Source organism: Lates calcarifer, linkage group LG12 (assembly GCF_001640805.2).
Source record: "Lates calcarifer isolate ASB-BC8 linkage group LG12, TLL_Latcal_v3, whole genome shotgun sequence".
Lineage (NCBI taxonomy): Eukaryota > Metazoa > Chordata > Actinopteri > Centropomidae > Lates > Lates calcarifer.
The window spans coordinates 5,426,770-5,446,943 of record NC_066844.1 but is presented as its reverse complement, the minus strand read 5'-3'; the positions used below and the strand labels follow the sequence as shown (position 1 = coordinate 5,446,943).

Sequence of the window (20,174 nt, the reverse complement as noted above, 5' to 3'; positions counted from 1 at the left end):
CTCCTGAATTGAATCAAACTGAAATCATATTGTAGCAGAATTTGTGAAATCGGCAAACAAAGAACTGTTGTCCATTGAATCAATGTAATATCATATCATGAAGAAACCTGTGATTTACACCCCTACTGCTCAGAGGGTGTGGTCTAACGTTTTGTACTGTTAACAAAAGCTGAAGCTCTTGGCAAGCGACCATCAACACTGTCCTTTCCCGGCAAGAACCCATGTAGCAGAGAAAACTTACAAACTGATTCTTTACTCAACGTTTTTGACTTTTTTGTAACATTCGGCCAACTTGTAAAGCTGGCATCTTGGATTTTAAATCAGCAATACACTTGAGAAAGCAACAGGAAACAAATAAACCGGACTATGTGACCTGTGGCGTGATGTCTAGAGGGTACCCTATTGAGGGTGGAACACAGCTTAGTGCAAAATTGAATGGCATTTCATCAGATTTTGTTTTTGTTCAGTCTCTGTAGTCCTACTTTTCTTTTCCTCTTTTTTTGAAGCATTGGCTTCCAGCAGATGTAGAGGTAAGCTCATTGTAATTTGAATAACCAAACACCAAAAAAAGGGAGAAGATAATCCAACTGATATGATCAGAGACAGGATTTTCTGTTGCTGAGTCATAGAGAAGTAGGAAGTATTACAATCATTAGCATAATAATGCTACAATATATCTCTAAAACCAAAACTACTGTAACATCAGCTGCCTTCATCCTCACTCTTAATCAGTCATATAAAAAGATCAAACTCAAACTCTGTTTAAAGATGTTTTATTTTAGCATAAGCCTGTTAGACAATGTTTAGACATGTGACATTAAAGTACTGTACCAAAAGGAAACAAGCACTGTGTTTCCCTATGCCTGTGATGGCATTGAAGGTAATACTTTTGCTTCAAGGATATTTCTGGCTTATTTTATTACTTATACTTTTGGAGGCTTGACCATCATTTCCATCAATTATGGTAAAATTGTACTCACCAAGGTGGGACCTGGGAACGTAGCGATACTCAAAGGTTAAGAAATGTGAATAATCAAATGATTACACAGGTTATATAAAAGCCCAACAATTGCAGGAGGTAGAACTTGAATGCACTTTTAATTATGATGCGTCATTGCACAGGAAAACTGAGTGACTCAACTACAGCAAGCACAGTGGGTCAAAATTGAGCTTGGAAGATGGTCTGTCAATCCTGGTGGATGTGTACAACATAATTTGAGTAATAATTTTGCCTGTTTTTTCTAACAAAAATCTAAAGTTTGGCTAACCTGTATGATATTTCTTAGCTTGCCAGATTTCTTTTTATTGATGTTGCCATGTTCCCAGTTCTCAGCAATTACCTTGTGAAGCACATGTTGTCATAATTGATAGAAACAACAACCAAATCTACAAAAATAAAATCCCATTTTTGATAAACCACAGTAACCCTTACCACCACACCAAAATAAATTGCATAAACTGTACCTTTTACAGTCTCATCTAAAATATCAACACTGTTGCAGAGTCCTCTTTACAAAAGGGAATATAGGTTTAATTAATACAGTAACAGTTCTAATTAGTAGTACAGTACGTTCATTTGTGAGTATATTATTCAGTGCATGGATAATACCTGCACACGCAGTATAATACAAGCAAATGAAATGAATGAGTCAATGTCCATCAAAGGTCAACACGCTTGTGAGATTATAGCTCAGTTGTTAGCTGATAAGATGGTGAATCAGTTCAACAATGGCAACTCCATGGCAGCTTTTGTAGAGGAATCATGTATATTTCATCAGGCTACTCAAGCAAGAACACACTCTCATCCTCTGATTGGTTGAGGATGAACGAACAACCTCTATAGTGACCATGAGGGTGTCTGTGGTTCCAGCAGCATTGAATATCACATGAGTTACACTATTTCTGACGTGACATTGAGATTTACATTTAGATGACAGCCTCTGATCACAGTTTACATCATCTCTTTATATATATATATATATATATATATATATATATATATGTGTGTGTGGTGTGTGTGTGTGTGTGTGTGTCTGTGTGTGTTTTATTTATGTTTTATTTTTTGTTTGTTTTTTTCCATGGTTCTGGCTGACAGCAGGATGTTTAAATGCTTTTGAATTTCACTTCTGAGGAGAAGAAGAAAAGGAAAAATAAACCTCAATGTGCCTCAGGGAAATACAAAACATGAATTTTATGCTTCATCTGTGATGAAGAGATAAGACGTGGATCAATGTGCAGGATAGGGGCTGGGCAGAGTCAGGTGGAGAAATATACCATGACCTTCAGCATTCATTGGTCTGACAATCCACAAAGCCATGTTCAGTTGGATACTTGTGCAGCCGTACTGTACTGTGTCAACACGTTGTGAAAAGTGTGCCCTGTAAAGTATGTACTTCTTGATTTTCTCTCAAGACAGATGCCAATGTCAATAGCCCATGTTTAAAAGCCTGCCAATGCTACTATAACTTTAAAGAGTGATGAGGCAAAAACTTCACAATGTTACACCAGTACCACTGAGTGTTTCTTATACCTGCTCAGATTCAACGTAGCTGCTGATGCTGAATAAATACAAGATGTAATGTAATGTAACCATGTAATCTTTCAGCTGATCTGAAGACACGATGACCACCAAGAATGGAGATGTGAGGTTTCCACTGGACAGGAATGACAAGCTGTTCATGTGCATCCTCGTATCCTGATCATAAAATATTAAACTTTGTATTAAATTTCAAATATTTACCAAATATTAGGATGAAAACACATGGAAAACAATGTTGATGGGACAAGGTTTACATGACTTGAGAGTCGTGGTTAATATCACAGATAATATACATCACTGTTAATTGCAGTACTGATTTATGACATGTACACCACCTTTAATCAGAATCAATCATGTGCATGTAAACACACTTCTCTCTTAGGTAGATTCCCTTAGATGATACAAAGCCAGTAGCAGTTTAAATAACTGCAGCACTTATTTCATCATTCGTTTTGCTTTTGATGTGTAACTGGGGTTTCCATGTGAGTTGTGTATTAACAAGACTGTGCGCACATTTGTTTTATCTTGCTGATAGATGACACTGAATAATTAAACAGATATCTGGCATTTTCAGTACTTGGCAAGATAATGCCCTAAAACGTTTCATTTCCTCAAATATACCTGTAAAAATTACAGATTTTTTACAGTGCAAATATAGATTCTGTAATGTTGAGATGATAACATCACAACTTCCTCTCATAACTTTTGTCTTCCAAATCAGTTTGTTTTTACAACAGTTTTGCAGGCAGTCTTTACTAACATGACCCTCCTCAACAAAGGTGTGGTAAGGTCTTGGAATCATCTCAAAAATCAGTTTTGCAACAGCTGCAACAAAATAAGAAAAATGAAATTCTTTCTTATTTTAAGAGAGCACAGATTCAATTTTGAGACACAATAGAAGGTATCTTACATTCACATTGTATGGGATGAGAGAAAGGCTGGCAAAGGTAATAAAGTGATGCTAATGTGCTTTGTGATGTGGTGGTAGTCCCCAGCTTTCCGCTCTAAACAGATGGGATCTCTCCCACTAGATAAGATAAAAGACGTCCATCTCTAACTCTGCAGAGCATGGCAGATTCAACAAAGGCTGCTTCTCAAAGGCGTGCAGTCCATGGGTGCTCACACACAAGTCTTTCGCATAAAATAAATGTGGCAGAGCACGTGCAGCAATGATGAGGTTAAATTGAGGCATATCAATCTTAACTAAGGCAGGAAGAGGAACCAGATAAAAACAATCACATGGAACTAATCTGTGGCGGCCTCTGCCACTGCTGAGGAGATGATGATGCACAATTGTGAATGTTCAAAGCATCCAATGGGCTGACAGTACTTCTACAGAAGAGCATGCCTTAGTCTTCTTATTCCACAGGCTAAATCATGAGATGTCAAGCTGTGTAACAGTGGCAACACCTTCTCATCATGTATTTAAATCCCTTGAATTTATGGAACAGGTTATTCAATGCTAAGCTGGGTAGACATCTATAAATACATATCATCTTGCCATATATTTTCCATATCACACTGTCAGTGGGAGCTGCCATACCATGAGAATATTCTCTAAACCCTCCACACTTGTCCTAGTACCTGCTGGAGCTCCCTCCTTCAGTCTGCGGAAGCCCTTGCCTCCAGAGATAACCGCTGCAGAAATCACCCTGTCCCTGCGTCCCCCATCCCGCTCACAAGGACGCCCCCTCACCCACGTTTCTGGGTCATCACTGAGCTCATAGATAGATCCATCTTCCACACTATGCTCCAAAGACTCCAGGGAGGAGTCTAACGCCTCATCACCCAGTGCCGTTAATGGCCGTCCAGGTAATCCTGATGTGGAGCGCAACCTGTATTGCAGCAGAACGCCGCGTCCTTTGCCTCTCCCATCTCCCTGGTAGGAGCTGGACTGTTGCAGGGATTCCTGAGAGGAGGTGTCGCTGCGGTCCTCTCCTCCACAGGCAGAGTCCGGACTATCCCCGAAAGAATCCCTCTTGAGCAGTTCTGGAGATAGGGTGCTGGTGGTGGCTACCAGGAAGTCCACAGGTCCACAGTGAGCATTTAGAGAGATCATACCCTTTCCTGTAGCAGGCAAGGCAGACAGAATATTCATATGTCATCCACAGAGACAACAGATACTGCTCATCTATGGGGCGGAGGTCAACTCACTCTCAGTTAAAAGAGATTATAATGCAATTTGTAGTTTGAATTGTATGAAATGAAAATGACTGGAACCCAGCCTTGGTCATCAACAGTTATCTGTAATTTATTTTCTATAATTTACTGCTGTAACAGTAATGATGGTAGCTATAGTTTGTGATGTATTTACATATTATTCAATAAACTGGCTTGGAATAGGATGGTCATGAAGGTGAGGTTTGCAAGTGGGAAACTAATGACCTCATTCACTTGGCACAATAAACAAAATGCTGCCAGGCAGTTTTTGAATTACCCTGAAAGACTATATATACAGTATGATTTGTGTGTTGCCTGCCTGGTAATATTTGCACTGATTCCCAGAGCCACAAGAAAAATGCGAAGTGTGACCTCAATAATGGGCAGTGCAGAGTAATTTTCTGTCACAAAAAAAAAAACCTCTCTTCACTTTTCTTTTGACCTGTCAAGAGGCTGTTCTATCACAGTCATCCGCCTCCTTCTGATCCATACCTGTTATTTTGGGGATGCCCTCCAGTTTGGGGACTGGGAGAGTGATAATTAAGCCTTGAGCAGTGCCCACCCATAACAGCCCCTGGCAAATTAGGAGACTTGTGACTCGCATGCTCTTCTGACCTGCAATATAGAAAACATCAACAGAAAATTGAATTGAATTTTTTCACCACCTGTTGTTAAAGAATGACAGGTAACTCAAAACTACAACAGATTATAGGAATCTTTTCAAAGAATAATAGATCAAAATAAGACCATGGCACAACAATACATATTTTACAGATGGGAAGGACTGTCTTTTGAACTATGAACTTGAATTATGAACTTCCATTGATTTTATTGTTGCCAGAGGCTCTTCAAAAATGCTGTATTTTGGAAATTAACTGTTCAGTCGTAGCATGATGAAAAAAGTAAAAGTACTTACAGTACTTTTGTTAGTTAGTGTTAGCTTTGGGTAAAGTTTAAGCTCTGTGATCAATCTGTATTTGACAAGCTTAACACATGCACAGCGCAGCCACCTAGGGCTCTGGGTTGCATAAGATTATGAAAAATTGGATTTGTCTACTTGCTACTGACCCAGTTGAAAGAAAAACTCTCATAAAAGCACAGAGTAGGAAACAACATTCTCTGAACTCAATATTATACATTTCTGTTTCAGATCTGAGTGGTTTCGAAATATTGAGCTTCAAACGTTTTACTTCCAACTGAACACAACAAAACTAATATGCAGGGACATTTTCTTTTGTTGACAGACACCCATAATCTTCCCAAATAAGTAAGGCTCTACACACCCATGGTACATCTACACAGGTGTTCTCAATCATTTTGTGCGATTAGATCAAACCTCTTCTCAGGCCTGTGTGGACATACACAGTAAGTGCTTGATTGACTGACATCTGCCTGACCTTTTTTGTGATTTTTGTTGCCGCTGCTATGGTTGAAGGACATACAGCCTCATAATTCTAGTTTAGTATACTCAGCAAACATCAAACAAATCTAGTGTCAAACTGAAAATAGGACAAATTATAGAATAACTGAAAACTACTGACAGTGTAAACAGTCTTTTGAGAGTAACTTAACATCATGTTGAAAAACAGTGTATTACTGCTCTTGTGGACAGTTTAAGGACTGTTTCACCTCCAGGTGTGGTTAGAGATGTGCTTTGTTGTACAAGTTACCACACCCAACAGCAATGTCATGGTATCCTGTACATTACTGCAGCAAGGTGAGAACTTACACCACTGGAAATTAACAAAAACAGAGTGTTAAGTTACTCTTTAAATAGTAAAGACAGAATCTAAAAATGCTACAAACAATTCTTCTACTTTGAAATGGCAGACTCTATCTTGGAAGAATGGCACTTTCAAAGAAAAACAATGCATATTATCCAGACTTAAAACGTATTTTGTATTCACATAGCTACTGTGTGACTTACTGCTGATATGAATTAATATGGTATGTATTGTTTGTATGTTTGTGTTCTTGTCCGTAACTTCTCAAATCAGATGAGATATATCAAGCTAGCATTAGTGCTTACTGAAGCTGTGTTAGTGTGACAAATGAAGTAATTCACAGTGATTTTCTTTTCCTTTATAGAGTATGTTGATATAGTCCTTGGGGTGAGATTAAGCAGTGATTTTCTTTGAATAAGGTTACCTTTTTACATCCTGTATGATGCAACAATCAACATATATTTTTTGCTGGGAAGTTTTTCACTGCTGAACTGTTTTTGTGGTACTGCATTAGAGACGGGGAAAGGATAATTGCACACTCTTATTATACATGCACATCCTTTGTTTCTAGTTAACAAAGGGGTGAAAAACACTGTTTGTTTTGAATTTATTTTTGCATTCCTTCTGTGGTCCCTCAGCTCTTGGCTCCCATTATGGCCTAGTTATCTATAGAACCATGGCAGCTATAATTGAATTACACCAACACTCGTGATCACAACTAAGAGAATGCTCATTTACAAATGTAGCTGTATTTACATGTTTGTTCTGTGTCATGCTCAGATTATGATGATTTGCATGAGTGGCTCAACAGTGTCATTAATTAATTCATTACACTGTGCAGAGATGAATCATCCCAAATAGGAAGCTGATGCTATGTGTGCAAGAGGAAGTGGAGGCAGAGCAGAGGAGCACATTCAGCAAACAGAGAGCAGAAGCCTTGAGGTGAAGACCTTGGAGGGTCACAGCAGTAAGTTAGGCACCAGCAAAAAAAACAGCCTTTATCTTGAAACTGTCTGCCACCTGCTCACATCGCCTCAGAGTCTATTTGTACTTTGGTTAGAGAGCTTAAGTGAGAGAGTGACGCTCATGAACACCCACTTTTGGGTTACCATGAAATCTGAAGTTAAATCGGAAGATGTGAGCACCAGGCATTGTCTTCAAGAACAGTGATAAAGAGGGATAATGACAAAGGCACTTGAGATTAAGGAGGTATAGCTTAACCTCGAGCAATCTTGTACCTCCAATTTTTGCAGCAATGCACACACTGTGCAGTGTGTAGTGGGTTTATCATGGGAGCCGGTATTTGCCTTAAAAAGAAGATGTCTCCAAAGATAAATGTTTCTCTGTGATATGTCACTGAGGACTTTATTTTGGAATATTATTTTTTCACCCTAAGGATAGAACTATTAAAGGCATTAGTAGAGAAGAGATCAGCAGTTTCCTCTGCCTCAGAAACTTCTCTGTTGTTTACTGCAACTGGAATTCCCTATTGAGTATAAATCACATTAAAGGGAGAGGATTAGGGGGTATATATCATTACTGCATGTCCTAGCATAAGTCAAGGAGAAACCTAAGGGAGCAGAGACCTATTGACAGAGAGAAACTATCAGTATTTCATGTTCAGTATCTGTGGTTGTAGAGTATCAGGGGATGTTCTTTTCTCTTGTGAGCTCAGCAAATCACAACTTAAGTCAAAGATCCTCTTCCTTTTGTGGACCCTGAAGACATGAGCTGAGCAACTCTTTTTCTTTTGACCTTGTAACTTCCCCTAGGGCCGGGCCTTAAGGCTGCCACCCTCCTCAAATCTGCTGCATATTTCAAGGGGAAGCGCTGGTGCTGGGTGAAAATGACCTGTGGGTCACAGGTTTTCTCCAGATACAATGGCCATAGGAGTCTGTTCCTCTTACTTTGATCTAAAGGAGAAAAGTTTGGTGTCTGAAACACATGCCTGTTTTTATTCTTCACTCAACTCACAAGAGAAAACCTTTTTTTTTCTGATGAACTGTAGTGCTACCACAGCTTTGAGTATTGCTCTAAATACATCAATCACAGTCTGTGTGACTCAATGAAAAGGACAAAATTTTCTAAATCCAGATGCATTTATACCACTCCCTGAAGCTCAAAATGATCTTCACATCTATTGAATGAGCTGATGGCCCACGTGCCACAGCCTGAACATGTTGCAGACAAGCTGACACTGAGTCACGTGGACTATACTCTTATCACTATTAAGCAGTTTTAGGTATGCTTCATTTCTATCTAATTTGTTTACCATAGTTGCTCTCTCAAAAAAGGAAAAACACCCACACTGGCTGATAAATATTTCATCCATCATGAAGGAAGTCACACAGGAAGTAATGGGCTATCTGCAGTATACTAAATGGACTGCAGTGAGAAGTGAAACGGGGGCGAGAGGATTTTAAAGCAGAGCGGATGAGATGAGACGGGGAGTGAGAGGGAGAAAGTGGAACAAAAAGAAAGCAAAATATTAACTCTAAACAGGAGAAAAGCTGGGAGGTACATGCAGAGAAACAGAGGTAAAATGGGCATGCTATTGCAGAAGTATGTACGTTTAAAGAAAGACAGGAGTGTTTCCATGGGAACCCTTAGTATGAAAATCTTTAGGGCTGCCAGTTTACTGCTCCTTAATGACTTTATTTCTTTTTTATTAATCCCTATCTCTCACCCCATGGCTCTATTATGGCTTTGCGAAAGGCCTAAGATGGATACTTATTCAGATCAGTCCCCAGAGTGCAAGACCCAAGGAAGCGACTTGGACAAGACATGAATACAATTCTAGAGAGGAGAACATCATGATGTTAAATTGGTGCCCTCTCAATGCTCTTATACAATCAAGGAATAAATGTGACCAGTACAAATAAAATGAAATCTGAAACAATAAATATTCACAAAGAAGATCAACTGTGAGTTTTTACACACACAAAAAACATTTATTTTAGCTGCATTGCAGGATGGAGGCTGACCTCTCTGTCTGAGATCAAGACCAAGTGTGATGTGTAATGTGTGTGTACCAGTGTTCAGGAGCGTTGACCGTGTTGAGATGTTGATTTCCTGCAGAAGCTCCAGTGTTTCAGTATGGAATAGACGGATGGAGGAACCCTCTGAGAATGCCATCCACACCCCTCCACCAGCAAACGCCATGTGTGCAACGCTGACCAATGGGTCTGGATGGACTTCAAATTTCTGTAATGGAAACAACAACACTGTCATAAATAACAGCAACAGAGGACGGAAATGCAATCACCCACATCATCAACAAGTGACATTATTTCCATGATGGAAAACAAAACATTTATAAAACTGAAAGGTTAGCTCTCTCTGAAATCTTTTAACAAAACTGACATTTTGGGGAGATTTTTCTCCACATAATCTGTGGACTTCAATTTTTGAAAAAAAAAAAAAAAAAAAAAAAAATGCATTGAAGAATAGCAGCTTCAGTGCATTTTTTTCAAAAACTGTTTTGGTCTTTTTCAGTAAGGAGTTTAGCAACATCACAGCAATTTCGCCCTTCTCCTTCATTAATTTAACAAGCATGGGGTTATTTTTCCCAACTACAGAATTCACAAAAAAAAGAATAAGAATGAAGACATAAAAAAGGAATAAGAAGGAAGGGTGGAAGAGGAGAAAGAAAGTTATTGCTTTGACTTCATACAAATGTACCCAAAACATACAAATGACAGCAACAAAAGAAAAGCATTACCACTGATTGTATTGTGCTTTCATTTCAAAGTTGATTTACTTAAATGTTCATTTTTTCAAAACATTACAAGATTACTCTCATATGGTGACATGACAAGGTCAGTAGAAAGCCCTGCTGAATCTTGTGTTTAGTTGTTGCTCTACACTTGCTTTTCTGTAAATAAAGTCTAACTGTGCCTCTTAATTTTGTAATTTACAGAGTCCCTGACACACAGGGCATGTTTTTGCATCATTCCCCTGGCTTCTATCTTTTTAAGAGCACAATGGAAAAACAGAGTTTCAGGCACACAGTCTTAATGAGTAGCTTGAAATAAATGCAATGAGCCTTATCATAGCAACACATGCAGCCCCTGCGGTCCAAGGCGTGACAAGGGCTGGTTTGGGCATCATCTTGGAAGTCATATCACTGTCAATGCATGAGTTGCATGAGGCTGGGCAATTAGTCAGTGAGAGCAAGTGAGTGAAGATGAGAACGCACCCCCCACCCCAACCCAAGTGCACCGGCAGACAGGGATTACCACCTGTTTGTGTGCCCTTGCCAGTGGGTCCTCCTTTGTTTGAAATTAGGGAAAAGGAAAGAAGCCTTTGATGTGTTTTCTCTTTTAATTGACTCCTCAGCAGTGGGTGCCTGCTCCGCCTGGGAAAGGATATGCAATGCATCTCTTCGTTTTTCAAGTACAGCCATCAAAAAATTAGATATCCACAATAAAAAGGCACATTTCACCTTCAAAAAACCCATTGCAATTCGAAATGAGTTGACAAGTTTGTAAAGAAAAACACAGTCCTACTGTACTGTATATGCTGCACAATTATCGCATTAATCACTATTAAGCATGGTGGCTCTTAAAGGGACATCCAGCTAATCAATGGCCATCATATTGTAATTGTTTAGTGCCATCTTGCTTACCATGTGTTTGAAACCACCTGGAAGGCATTTGGGGAAACTAAATGTATACAAGAATGTGACTGGAATATAAAGGCATCTAAAAGTGTCTAAAAATGTGTCTGAATCATTGTTTTAACCTTGATAAGAAAACAATGTTTTTACATAAATATCAATTACACAAAACATAATTCTCCAAATATTTTATCACAGATATAGGCCAGACATGTTGAATGTCTGCAGCGCTGTGTCAAATACAGGATAAGTACAAGCCACTGCTGTTGCCCCCGACCAACAACCTGGTATTAGTCTGCTGAATCCAGCCTTGCTTACAGAGATGAGGTGGTCAGTGAAGCTTGACAACAGTAATGTGCCCTTTCCACTCAACTCAGCAGTGTCACACTAAAAGCAGCATCCCTTCTATAGTCCTCTACCAGCAGTGGGAAATAACACCAGAGCTAAAGCTACAAACACTACACCTGGTCTGAACAGCTCATTAGACCTTCATTAAGTCAGGTGACAAGGTGTCTTTGTCCTTTGCTGAGTGCTAAGTCCACTCTGAGCTATGGCAAGGGATTTGAGTGGACATGTGAGTGATAGGAGAAAGCAGGTAGAAAAACAAATAGCAATGGGAAGAGGAAGGAACAAGGCCTGCCAGTCAGTACTGATCAAAGTTTGTACATCCATGCATGTCCTACTTTGTTAAGGTTTGGTTACATTACAAGTACTCAGCCCTCTACAGAGCAGTGCAGAGTGCTGAAGTTTGTAGGTCTGTAATAATATAGAGATCTGCCCTTAGAAACGCACAAGCAAAGCTGAGAATTTGTAACACATATGTTGGCAGGTTTGAACAAAATGTGTAAAAATCAAACAAACTAACAAAGCATTGCATTATTATCAGATTCAAATCAGCCCCTACTGTGTAACTAGCTAGAAAGTTTAAAAAAAAAAAAAATCTTGTGATTAGTTGCATTTTTCCTCATTTTCTCCCTTGTTAAGTTGTTTTAAATTCCCATTGTGTTCCACAATTCCTGCTGTTACTGAGCCCCTTTAGTTGGCGTGATTGGAATGGAAACAGGGTTTATCATTCTGAAATTTTACTGATGCTCCCAGTAGAAGAACATCAGTTGATGTCTACAGCCCTTTTTACACAGGCTGTTCACAGCAGGAATGCTGCGCCTTTATTCTGCCTTGCCGTTCTATATAAAGGGAACACGGAATTGCGTGGGGGGGGCAATGTTGTTCAGCAGCAGAGGAGGTCACAGAGCCGAATCGATATCTGTGTAAAAGGGAAAACTGGCATAACAGTTTACCTCTGATCCCAGAATGCCAACATGCTTTCTTAAAGTGTACACATGGGCAGCATTATGCCAACTTTGATTCAGACCAGCATAATCGCGGGTCGTCTCCACAGGAATATAGCAGGATCTCTGTTTAAAAGACGCTTATGGAATTAAGGCACTGCTGACCATAGTGTCACAGTAATAAGGCTCCTCTTGTGGTGGAGAGAGCTTACACCATGCCTGTAATCACTGCAAGTGAATACAATAGGGAGAGGAGTAATAACTGGTGACTGGTTTTTGGGTCGCAGGGGATGTTTTTTGTTGCAGTACCTCCGTTGGCCACCGGGACTGACTAACTTTCTGCACCATATCTCTTAATACACCCATGGGCCAAATCAGAAGATCATCAGCAGGAAATGAAGCTGGTGTCAGCAGTGATGGGACATCAGGGCTTCCCCCTGAATGACCACACTAGCCACACATTAGCTACACTAGCAGCCAGGCTCTAAGGACAGTAATTCTGGTTGGTCCACCGCTTTGTTCCTCAGTAAAAAATATCTAGACTTTTTCTGTTTATTACCACAAAAATCAAGTTCATCTGCTATGTAGTGAAATATCTCAACATCTTATTATCAACTGTCACAACATTTGGCACAGACATTCATAGTTCCCAGCTTATTTCTCTTAATGACACTGGTGAAAAACTGACCTCTGGTTCAATTCAATTCAATTCAATTTTATTTATATAGCGCCACATCACAACAAAAGTCATCTCAAGGCACTTTTCATATAGAGCAGGTCTAGACCATACTCTTTAAAATAGGTATTTACAGAGAGAGACCCAACAAATCCCACTAGGTGCGACCAACAGGTTTCAATTTTTTGTTTCAGAGTGAATAGCTTGACAACTACTGGATTAATGAATTGCCATGACATTTAGTGCAGATATCCAGGATATACTGCAATAACCTTAGTAATCCCTTGACTTTTCATCCAATGTCATCATCAGGTCAAAATTTCTAATTTAAATACAATACTAATGACATCAGCTGTTCTTCATGTTTAGTACTAACCATCAAATACTCATCATATCATATAAAATGGTGAACATGGTAAACATTATACCAGCTTTTTACCAACTATAACTGTCATTGTGGCAATGTTATTAAAACTGGTGTTAGCACTGAGCTATAGAGAAACACTGTTAACTCTTAGTCTTGTTTCCAAATCATTTCCTATGTTTAAATCTATATGGCAGTATTTAATAGTAAAAACTGTCAGGGGTATCATTTTGAGGCTTTGTGAACTTGTTACAAGATATCTGCATTTTAAGACAGATGAAACAGCTTATAAATCTCACATTCCTTCGGCCGTATTTGTCTCTCTCTTTCCTCACAGCCATTATATTGCTGAGGTTTTGTCAGCACTATAATTTTCATCCGTCCCCACTGGGGTAGAGTGTACATCGAATAGTACAAAGCAGAGAGTACACAGAAATTTTTAAGTGGTGATGATCCCTTGAGCTGCAGGCAGCTTCAACACCATAGTAGGTATACAGCCATGTTAACCCAAAACAAACTGAAAAGGTTATATTTAAATGATATTGTATTATTAAGACACTGACCATGAAGATTTTAAAAGAGACTCATGCCAGGCAGCAGGGTGAGGGATGAAGGGATCAGTGGTGTCAGATGAGACAAGTTGCAGTGTCCACCAAAGTCATGGATAAATGATTCAAAAGTGCAGAAAATCTGACAAAGTGGTGAGCATCCACTGGGGAAAACAATGGAATGAAGGGAATATAAGTCCATGACCCTCTGGCCTTGCTCCAAGTCATATCTCTTACTACAGGTGCCACATACTGCTTCTCCAGATCCTGGATATGCACCAACGCCCCTATGAAGTCAGCCCTCTTGAGTACACATTAGTGAGGAAGACAAGGTTAGCAAAGAAGTAACCAGAACTGACCTGTTAAGCTCTGCGGGAGATACACTGAACCAGAACTGTGCCTCCATTGCATGGCCATTCAGCTGATTAAGCTCATGTCTCTGGAGGACTGGGGTGGGGAAAAGAGGTGATGGTATAAAAGGAGACATCCCTAACTCAGCTCACTCCTGATTATGTGGATCTTGAGGCAGCGTCACTAAGCAGCTGTCTCTGTACTGATTGTCCAAATTTGCCAGCTGCTTCTTCTGATTTCTTAAAACTATTAAAAGAAAAAATGTAAAATCATATTAACTTTGTATTTTACATTATTAAGTTTTTTGCCTCTTGTACATTGATGCATCTTTTATATTTGGCATGATGTCAGCTAAAACATCTGCAATTCCAAACTGAATAAATTAAATAAAGGTTATACATTTACTACTTTAATAATTCAGTTTCTTTCTCTGGAAATGTAGCTCATTTGCACTGAAAATGGAAAACAAATTATATGATGTGGGCAAGGAGACATGTACTCTGTTTATTGTTAGTGTTTTAGTTTGTTTGGTTGTTCAAATTCAGCATCATGTTTTTATATGTCACCAACTTTTGTTTGTCCAAGGAAGGTCTGCTCAGCACACATGCTCTTTTTACACAAAAGCCCTTCTACCCATTCATACAGCTACATGCACTCACATCTGGGAGCTATAATTAAATGGTAATGGTTTGCAGTTCAGCATCTGAATACCATATTAACATCACCCAGAAGAGTTTGTTTTCTGCCATTCATTATTGTCTTCCACAGCTAGAGAAGTCACCCCCACAGTGCACCTCTAATGACACACAGTACAGACGAACACCTTGGAGAAAGACTAAACAAAAATGGAAAGCATGACAGAGACAACACCCAGGATGATTTTCTGGAGATAACGGTGCACATTTCTGGACCATAACTCAGAGCTCAAAGTGCTACGGCAAAATGAAACTTATTTGTGTGTGAAAGCTCCAACAACATTGTATGAATCTACAAAGGGTTTGACTCGGTGTCCATGCTGCAGCTCCAGGCAGTAAATCTTGATGACATCACAGATTAGAAAGCTGGCTCTCTGAGACTGTGTGCATAAATCTTTTCAGAAAATGAAAGGAGAGGAAAATTTCCTCAAAACTGCAAAAAAACCAAAACAAATAAAAAATAAATTAAAAAAAACACCTTGTCTAGCAGTTTCACTTACAAACCCATCCATTTAGCTCTTCAAACCATGTTTTTGTGAAGACTGAGAATATTTATCAGTTAAGAATGTTGGAGGCATTGGCCTTGTATGACAATTCTTTCAAACAAACTCTTTTGAATATTATAATCCTGATAGTTGTGTGTGTGTGTGTGTGTGTGTGTGTGTGTGTGTGTTTTGCAAAAGTTGTGTAAAAGAGCAATGAATACACCTAAAATAAATCCTATACAAGCATTATGTTTTATATATAACAACTATGTGAACATAAGGGCACTGTATCTAACCTGTAATGTAATGCATACCAGACAACAAGGATATTACTATGTTTTGTGTATTTATATAGTTGTTATATAGTTATAGTTATGACTATTTACCTTTTCAACTGTATCTCTACATTTATAGGTGTGAAAATCCTTTCTACACTAGGTTTTGTTCATTGCTTCTACATTTTCCCCTTTAAGGAGTCTGTTCAGATGGAGGCAGTTTTTCTCTGATCGTTGGGGAAACTGTTTTTTTTTTTTTTTAGTAACAAGGTAAACTGCAACAATATGTGTCCAGTAATGATTTAGTTATTTACCTGAGTGGCGAGGCTGGAGATGTCCACAACTGTGACAGAGTTCCCACAACTTGCCCACACTGAGTCATCTAACACCAACAGTGTCCGCACAGGCTCTGAGCCCAGGTTTACACATCTGCAGGAGTCAGGTTCCCAAAGATCATCTGAGCAAAAAAACAAAAAAACAAAAAACACAGTGAACAGTGAACAATAGAGCATATACACTGCTCAAAACTACAACCAAGTTATCATATTGATGTGAATAAACTCTTAAAATCACTGCCTATTATCACAGCTAGCTTAAAGTCATATTAATAAACTGAACAGGGGCCCCACTTCTATTTGAATACTGTCACATCGAGTGAGGCAATTATATTCAATTTTTCACTCTTGTACCACAGCACGTTACCTTGGTGTTTATTTTAAAAAATACTCTTAAATCCATTTATGCTGTTGAGCAATTACCAAAGCTTCAGTGGAGAAAGCTCACAGTAGAGGCTTATTTTATTTAACTTTAATGAAAAAACAACGATGTGAGAGAATGTGAACTACAGGTTGACTAAATCAAGACTCCATTCGAATCACCACACACAATGCAGCACAGTATTTGCACCCTTAACACCCGCATACTAATAAGTCTGGTGTACACTTTAATCCACTTTCCAACTTCTTTAGCACCAGTTCCTTTCTCTCTCTCTCTCTCTCTCTCTCTCGCTCTTGTGCAGTCTTTTTGCTTCATCGGTGTGAAAATGAAGCAGACCTTTTTCTTTGAGTTTTAATCACAGGGCACACGTTGCAGCTACCACAGAAGCATATTATAAAGTGAATTACATAAGCATTTCCTTTGCTATGCGTTAATGAAGCAAAATTAGAGAAGGGAGTGCATCCAGCCATTTAATTAACATTTTGAGTTGTTTATTTCCGCCTTTCATAGCAGAATAGCTGTACAATGCCTTCTGACTTCCACAGGTTAATTGCTTGGCATGTTATAAAGGTCATTTTTCCACCTTTTCAAAATTCACTCTTGTAAATGTCCCTCCGGCCCCTTGCACTGAGCAAGACCATGCCAGTGCTTCTCTCTTAACATAGTGGAGGACCAGTCTTGTTGAATCAAATCAAACTCTTCTGCCTCATCTTGTAAAATATTTTCATTTTCAGCTGACTTAATGTCTGATGTGCCTATCTCACTGAGAAAAGCTGGAACATATTATTCACCAAGCAACAATATGTTATATGTATTCATACGCCTTTTGATACAAGTTTCAACTGAAGCTTTGGCATTTCCTGGCTGCTGCAGACTTGTTTTTAGACAGTAGAACGCTAGTCGAGGGCATAAATCTTTAACAGATGTGCCGAATCCACAAACATTCCCTGGCACTCTCCAGAGCTTTTCTCCTGTCCTTTTTTATATACAAAGCATGAATAGTAATATTTAATCGGCATGCAGCAGCTTGGTGTAATTAATCATCCTTTCTGCTTGGGAGGAGAGAGGAGCACAGGAGGAAGGCAGGCACATTGACATACTGTGGCCAGGTAAGAAGGACCTGGTGATAGAGCTATTGTGCTCCCGCTGGCTGTGAAGACTGCAAACCACTGCTGAGATGGTGTTAAGCCCCCCTGGCCTTTCGCAATGCCTGACTAAACATGGCGTGCCATCTACCACACAGTGAGGTGTTATTTTCATACTCACACTGGGTGTGAAAATCACTAGGAATGGGAAGTTAGCATAAAGGGAAAAGTGATTCTAGGTTAATAATTTGAAAGGCAGTCCAAAATTAATATACTTTTACTGATAGTTGATAGTTACTGAAAAAATTTCAGTCTGTGTGTATGACACATCACAGTAATATTTATAGGCCAAATGAATGAAAAGAATTTACCACAGTGCATTTTCATCAATATATAATACATGAAGACAGTAAATCTCATTTGTACCAGTTATTTCACTGTAGGAAAAATATTTTTGGTGATTAACACAGCCAATTAGAAATCAATAATTAAAAAAAAAAAAAACTTTCAGTCCATTTCAGTGTCACATCTAATTAAAAGACAACAGCAGCTGACATGCAGGTACCTCTCTATAGAGGCAAGGGGGACAAAAATGGTCAGTAAATAACCAACAAAACTATTAGAAATGTTATTTATTTTGAAATTGATTCTGCCTGTCTAATTGTTTGTATTATACTGATAGAGAACAGTACACACAGTAAATGCTAGAATTCACGTACAATGACTTCATTCAACAAAAAAACATCACTTACTGTAACTACAAGACATACTTATTTTTAAAAAAGGTTATGAAAATAGCATGTAGAAAACTATTATTAAAAAATATATTTTGAATTAGTTTATAGGCCTCTTTCTCATCATTCACCATATAACATAAAATGATAATACACAGTATCACCTTCCAAACAAACCACACACACAGTAGCGCCAGCCACCTCTGACAGACAGGAAACTACAGCCATCAGTCTGAAAACAAAACATAAGGACCTTACCACTGTTATGTCTTCCATAAACCATCATGGTCCCGTTCCGGAGGCCTGCAAACAGGAAGCGAGAGGAGTGTTTCAGGCACAGCACAGGGCAGCCCTCTGGGTTGTGGAGGGTCAGTAGGCACTGTGCTGCAGTGTCCACGCTGCCATAGACCAGGATGCTGGAAGAAGAAAAGCAGCACAAGCAAACATGATAAATGAGTGTCATTTAAAATGACAGAGTGCCTCGTTTTCATGCAGCTTGATTTAACAGTTCACTTTGGAGCAGAGCATTGTGTATGTGCAACCACTCTGTCTTTCTTGTGTTTGAAATCCCATCTGAACTTTGCTACATCTTATTGTCTTTTTCAAAATGACAAATGCACATTGCTGTTTGTTTCTCTCTGTCTGAGAAGAAAATGTCAAGTAGCATTGGAGATGACAGTCTTTTGAGAGTGCTGAAATGCTGAAATTGATTTCTTTCTTTTTTTAACTTACATTATGCCTTTTTCTTTTCTCCTGGACAGGCACTTATAATGAAAGTGAATGAGTCAGCATAAACAAAGTGCTGACATATGATATACAAATGACTAAACACTACTGTAAATGAAAATTACAGAAAAGTAGCAACATAATGGGTACATCTGAAATCCAAGATTATTCTCTGTCTGAAAAAAACTATTTATTCACTGTAACTATGACAGGAGACTGAGATTAAACCTATCCTCTATTACACACAGTAGGGATCAGAAGGTTTATTGGATTTGAAAATGAAACTGATTTTAGCAGCAGTAACAGTATTGATGCTGTGTTGGAGTATCAGCTCTGATTTCTTGCTTTGATGAAATATTGACAAGCATATCTATACTGCTAGAAATCTCAAGGGACTGTAAGGATAATATAGGATATTATGTTACAACAGAAGACATGGAACATACTGAAAAGTATTTGTCTTCTTATGTTGATATTTGCGCTTCTCTTTGGATGATAAAACTTATTTCCAGTAAATTTAGTTTCATAATTTGTGTTCATTCTTGTGCTTTTTTCTCAAATTGGTGTCTGTGATATCAGTCTCTCACCGGCCATCGTCTAATCCAACACAAATGTTGGCACTGATCCCAGAGGGTGCCTTGTGAACTCCAGCCTCCACATCCTCAGCCTGAGAAGGTTCTGCTACATATTCCAGACATCGGACAGCCGAGCCTACCTGCAGGCTCTTTACAGCCCTTGGCATGGGCCTGTTGAGGGAAAATATCTCTATTTGCCCCTTAGAACCTTCTCCTCCACCAGCCACCTGTCGGGAGAAAAAAAGCTTGGTTGAAAGAGGTCGAGACCCCGTGTTAAGCTGTAGAAATGGACTGAATCATAATGCCACAGGTAATAAACTATTCTGCTGAAACAGAAAAAAAGAGATAGGAAGAGCAGAGTGCAGAACCAGGCCAAGCTCCCTTAGATCACCCTAGCAATGAGGATAACGTGTCTTTGGTTAAACATTCTCTACCTGTTGTAGAGATTTAGATTTTTAAAAAAAAGTTCAAATCAATTATCCTTTCAGACCTTGTCGTTTGTAGTCTTCCCTCTTTTTTTGAATATCACTTAGAATTTTAAACATGTTATGTAATGGATTCACAAAGTCATCTCTAGAACATCAAACAATTCTTAAAACTCTGCGATTGTTTC

General features: G+C 38.9%; 1 protein-coding gene across 2 annotated transcripts in view; it reads right to left on the bottom strand.

Annotated features, from left to right (window-relative positions):
- Positions 1-757: 757 nt before the first annotated feature.
- The window catches only part of arhgef10la (Rho guanine nucleotide exchange factor (GEF) 10-like a), a 97,216-nt gene continuing 77,799 nt past the window's right edge, over positions 758-20,174 (bottom strand). For both annotated transcript variants that reach the window (XM_018679504.2, XM_018679512.2), the window contains 6 exons: positions 19,574-19,788; positions 18,519-18,676; positions 16,039-16,181; positions 9,456-9,627; positions 5,192-5,314; positions 758-4,606 (listed from right to left, as the gene is read on the bottom strand). In XM_018679504.2, the coding sequence (XP_018535020.1) occupies positions 4,056-4,606; positions 5,192-5,314; positions 9,456-9,627; positions 16,039-16,181; positions 18,519-18,676; positions 19,574-19,788 (1,362 nt within the window). In that variant the 3' untranslated portion in view covers positions 758-4,055. The remainder of the gene's footprint in view (positions 4,607-5,191; positions 5,315-9,455; positions 9,628-16,038; positions 16,182-18,518; positions 18,677-19,573; positions 19,789-20,174) is intronic.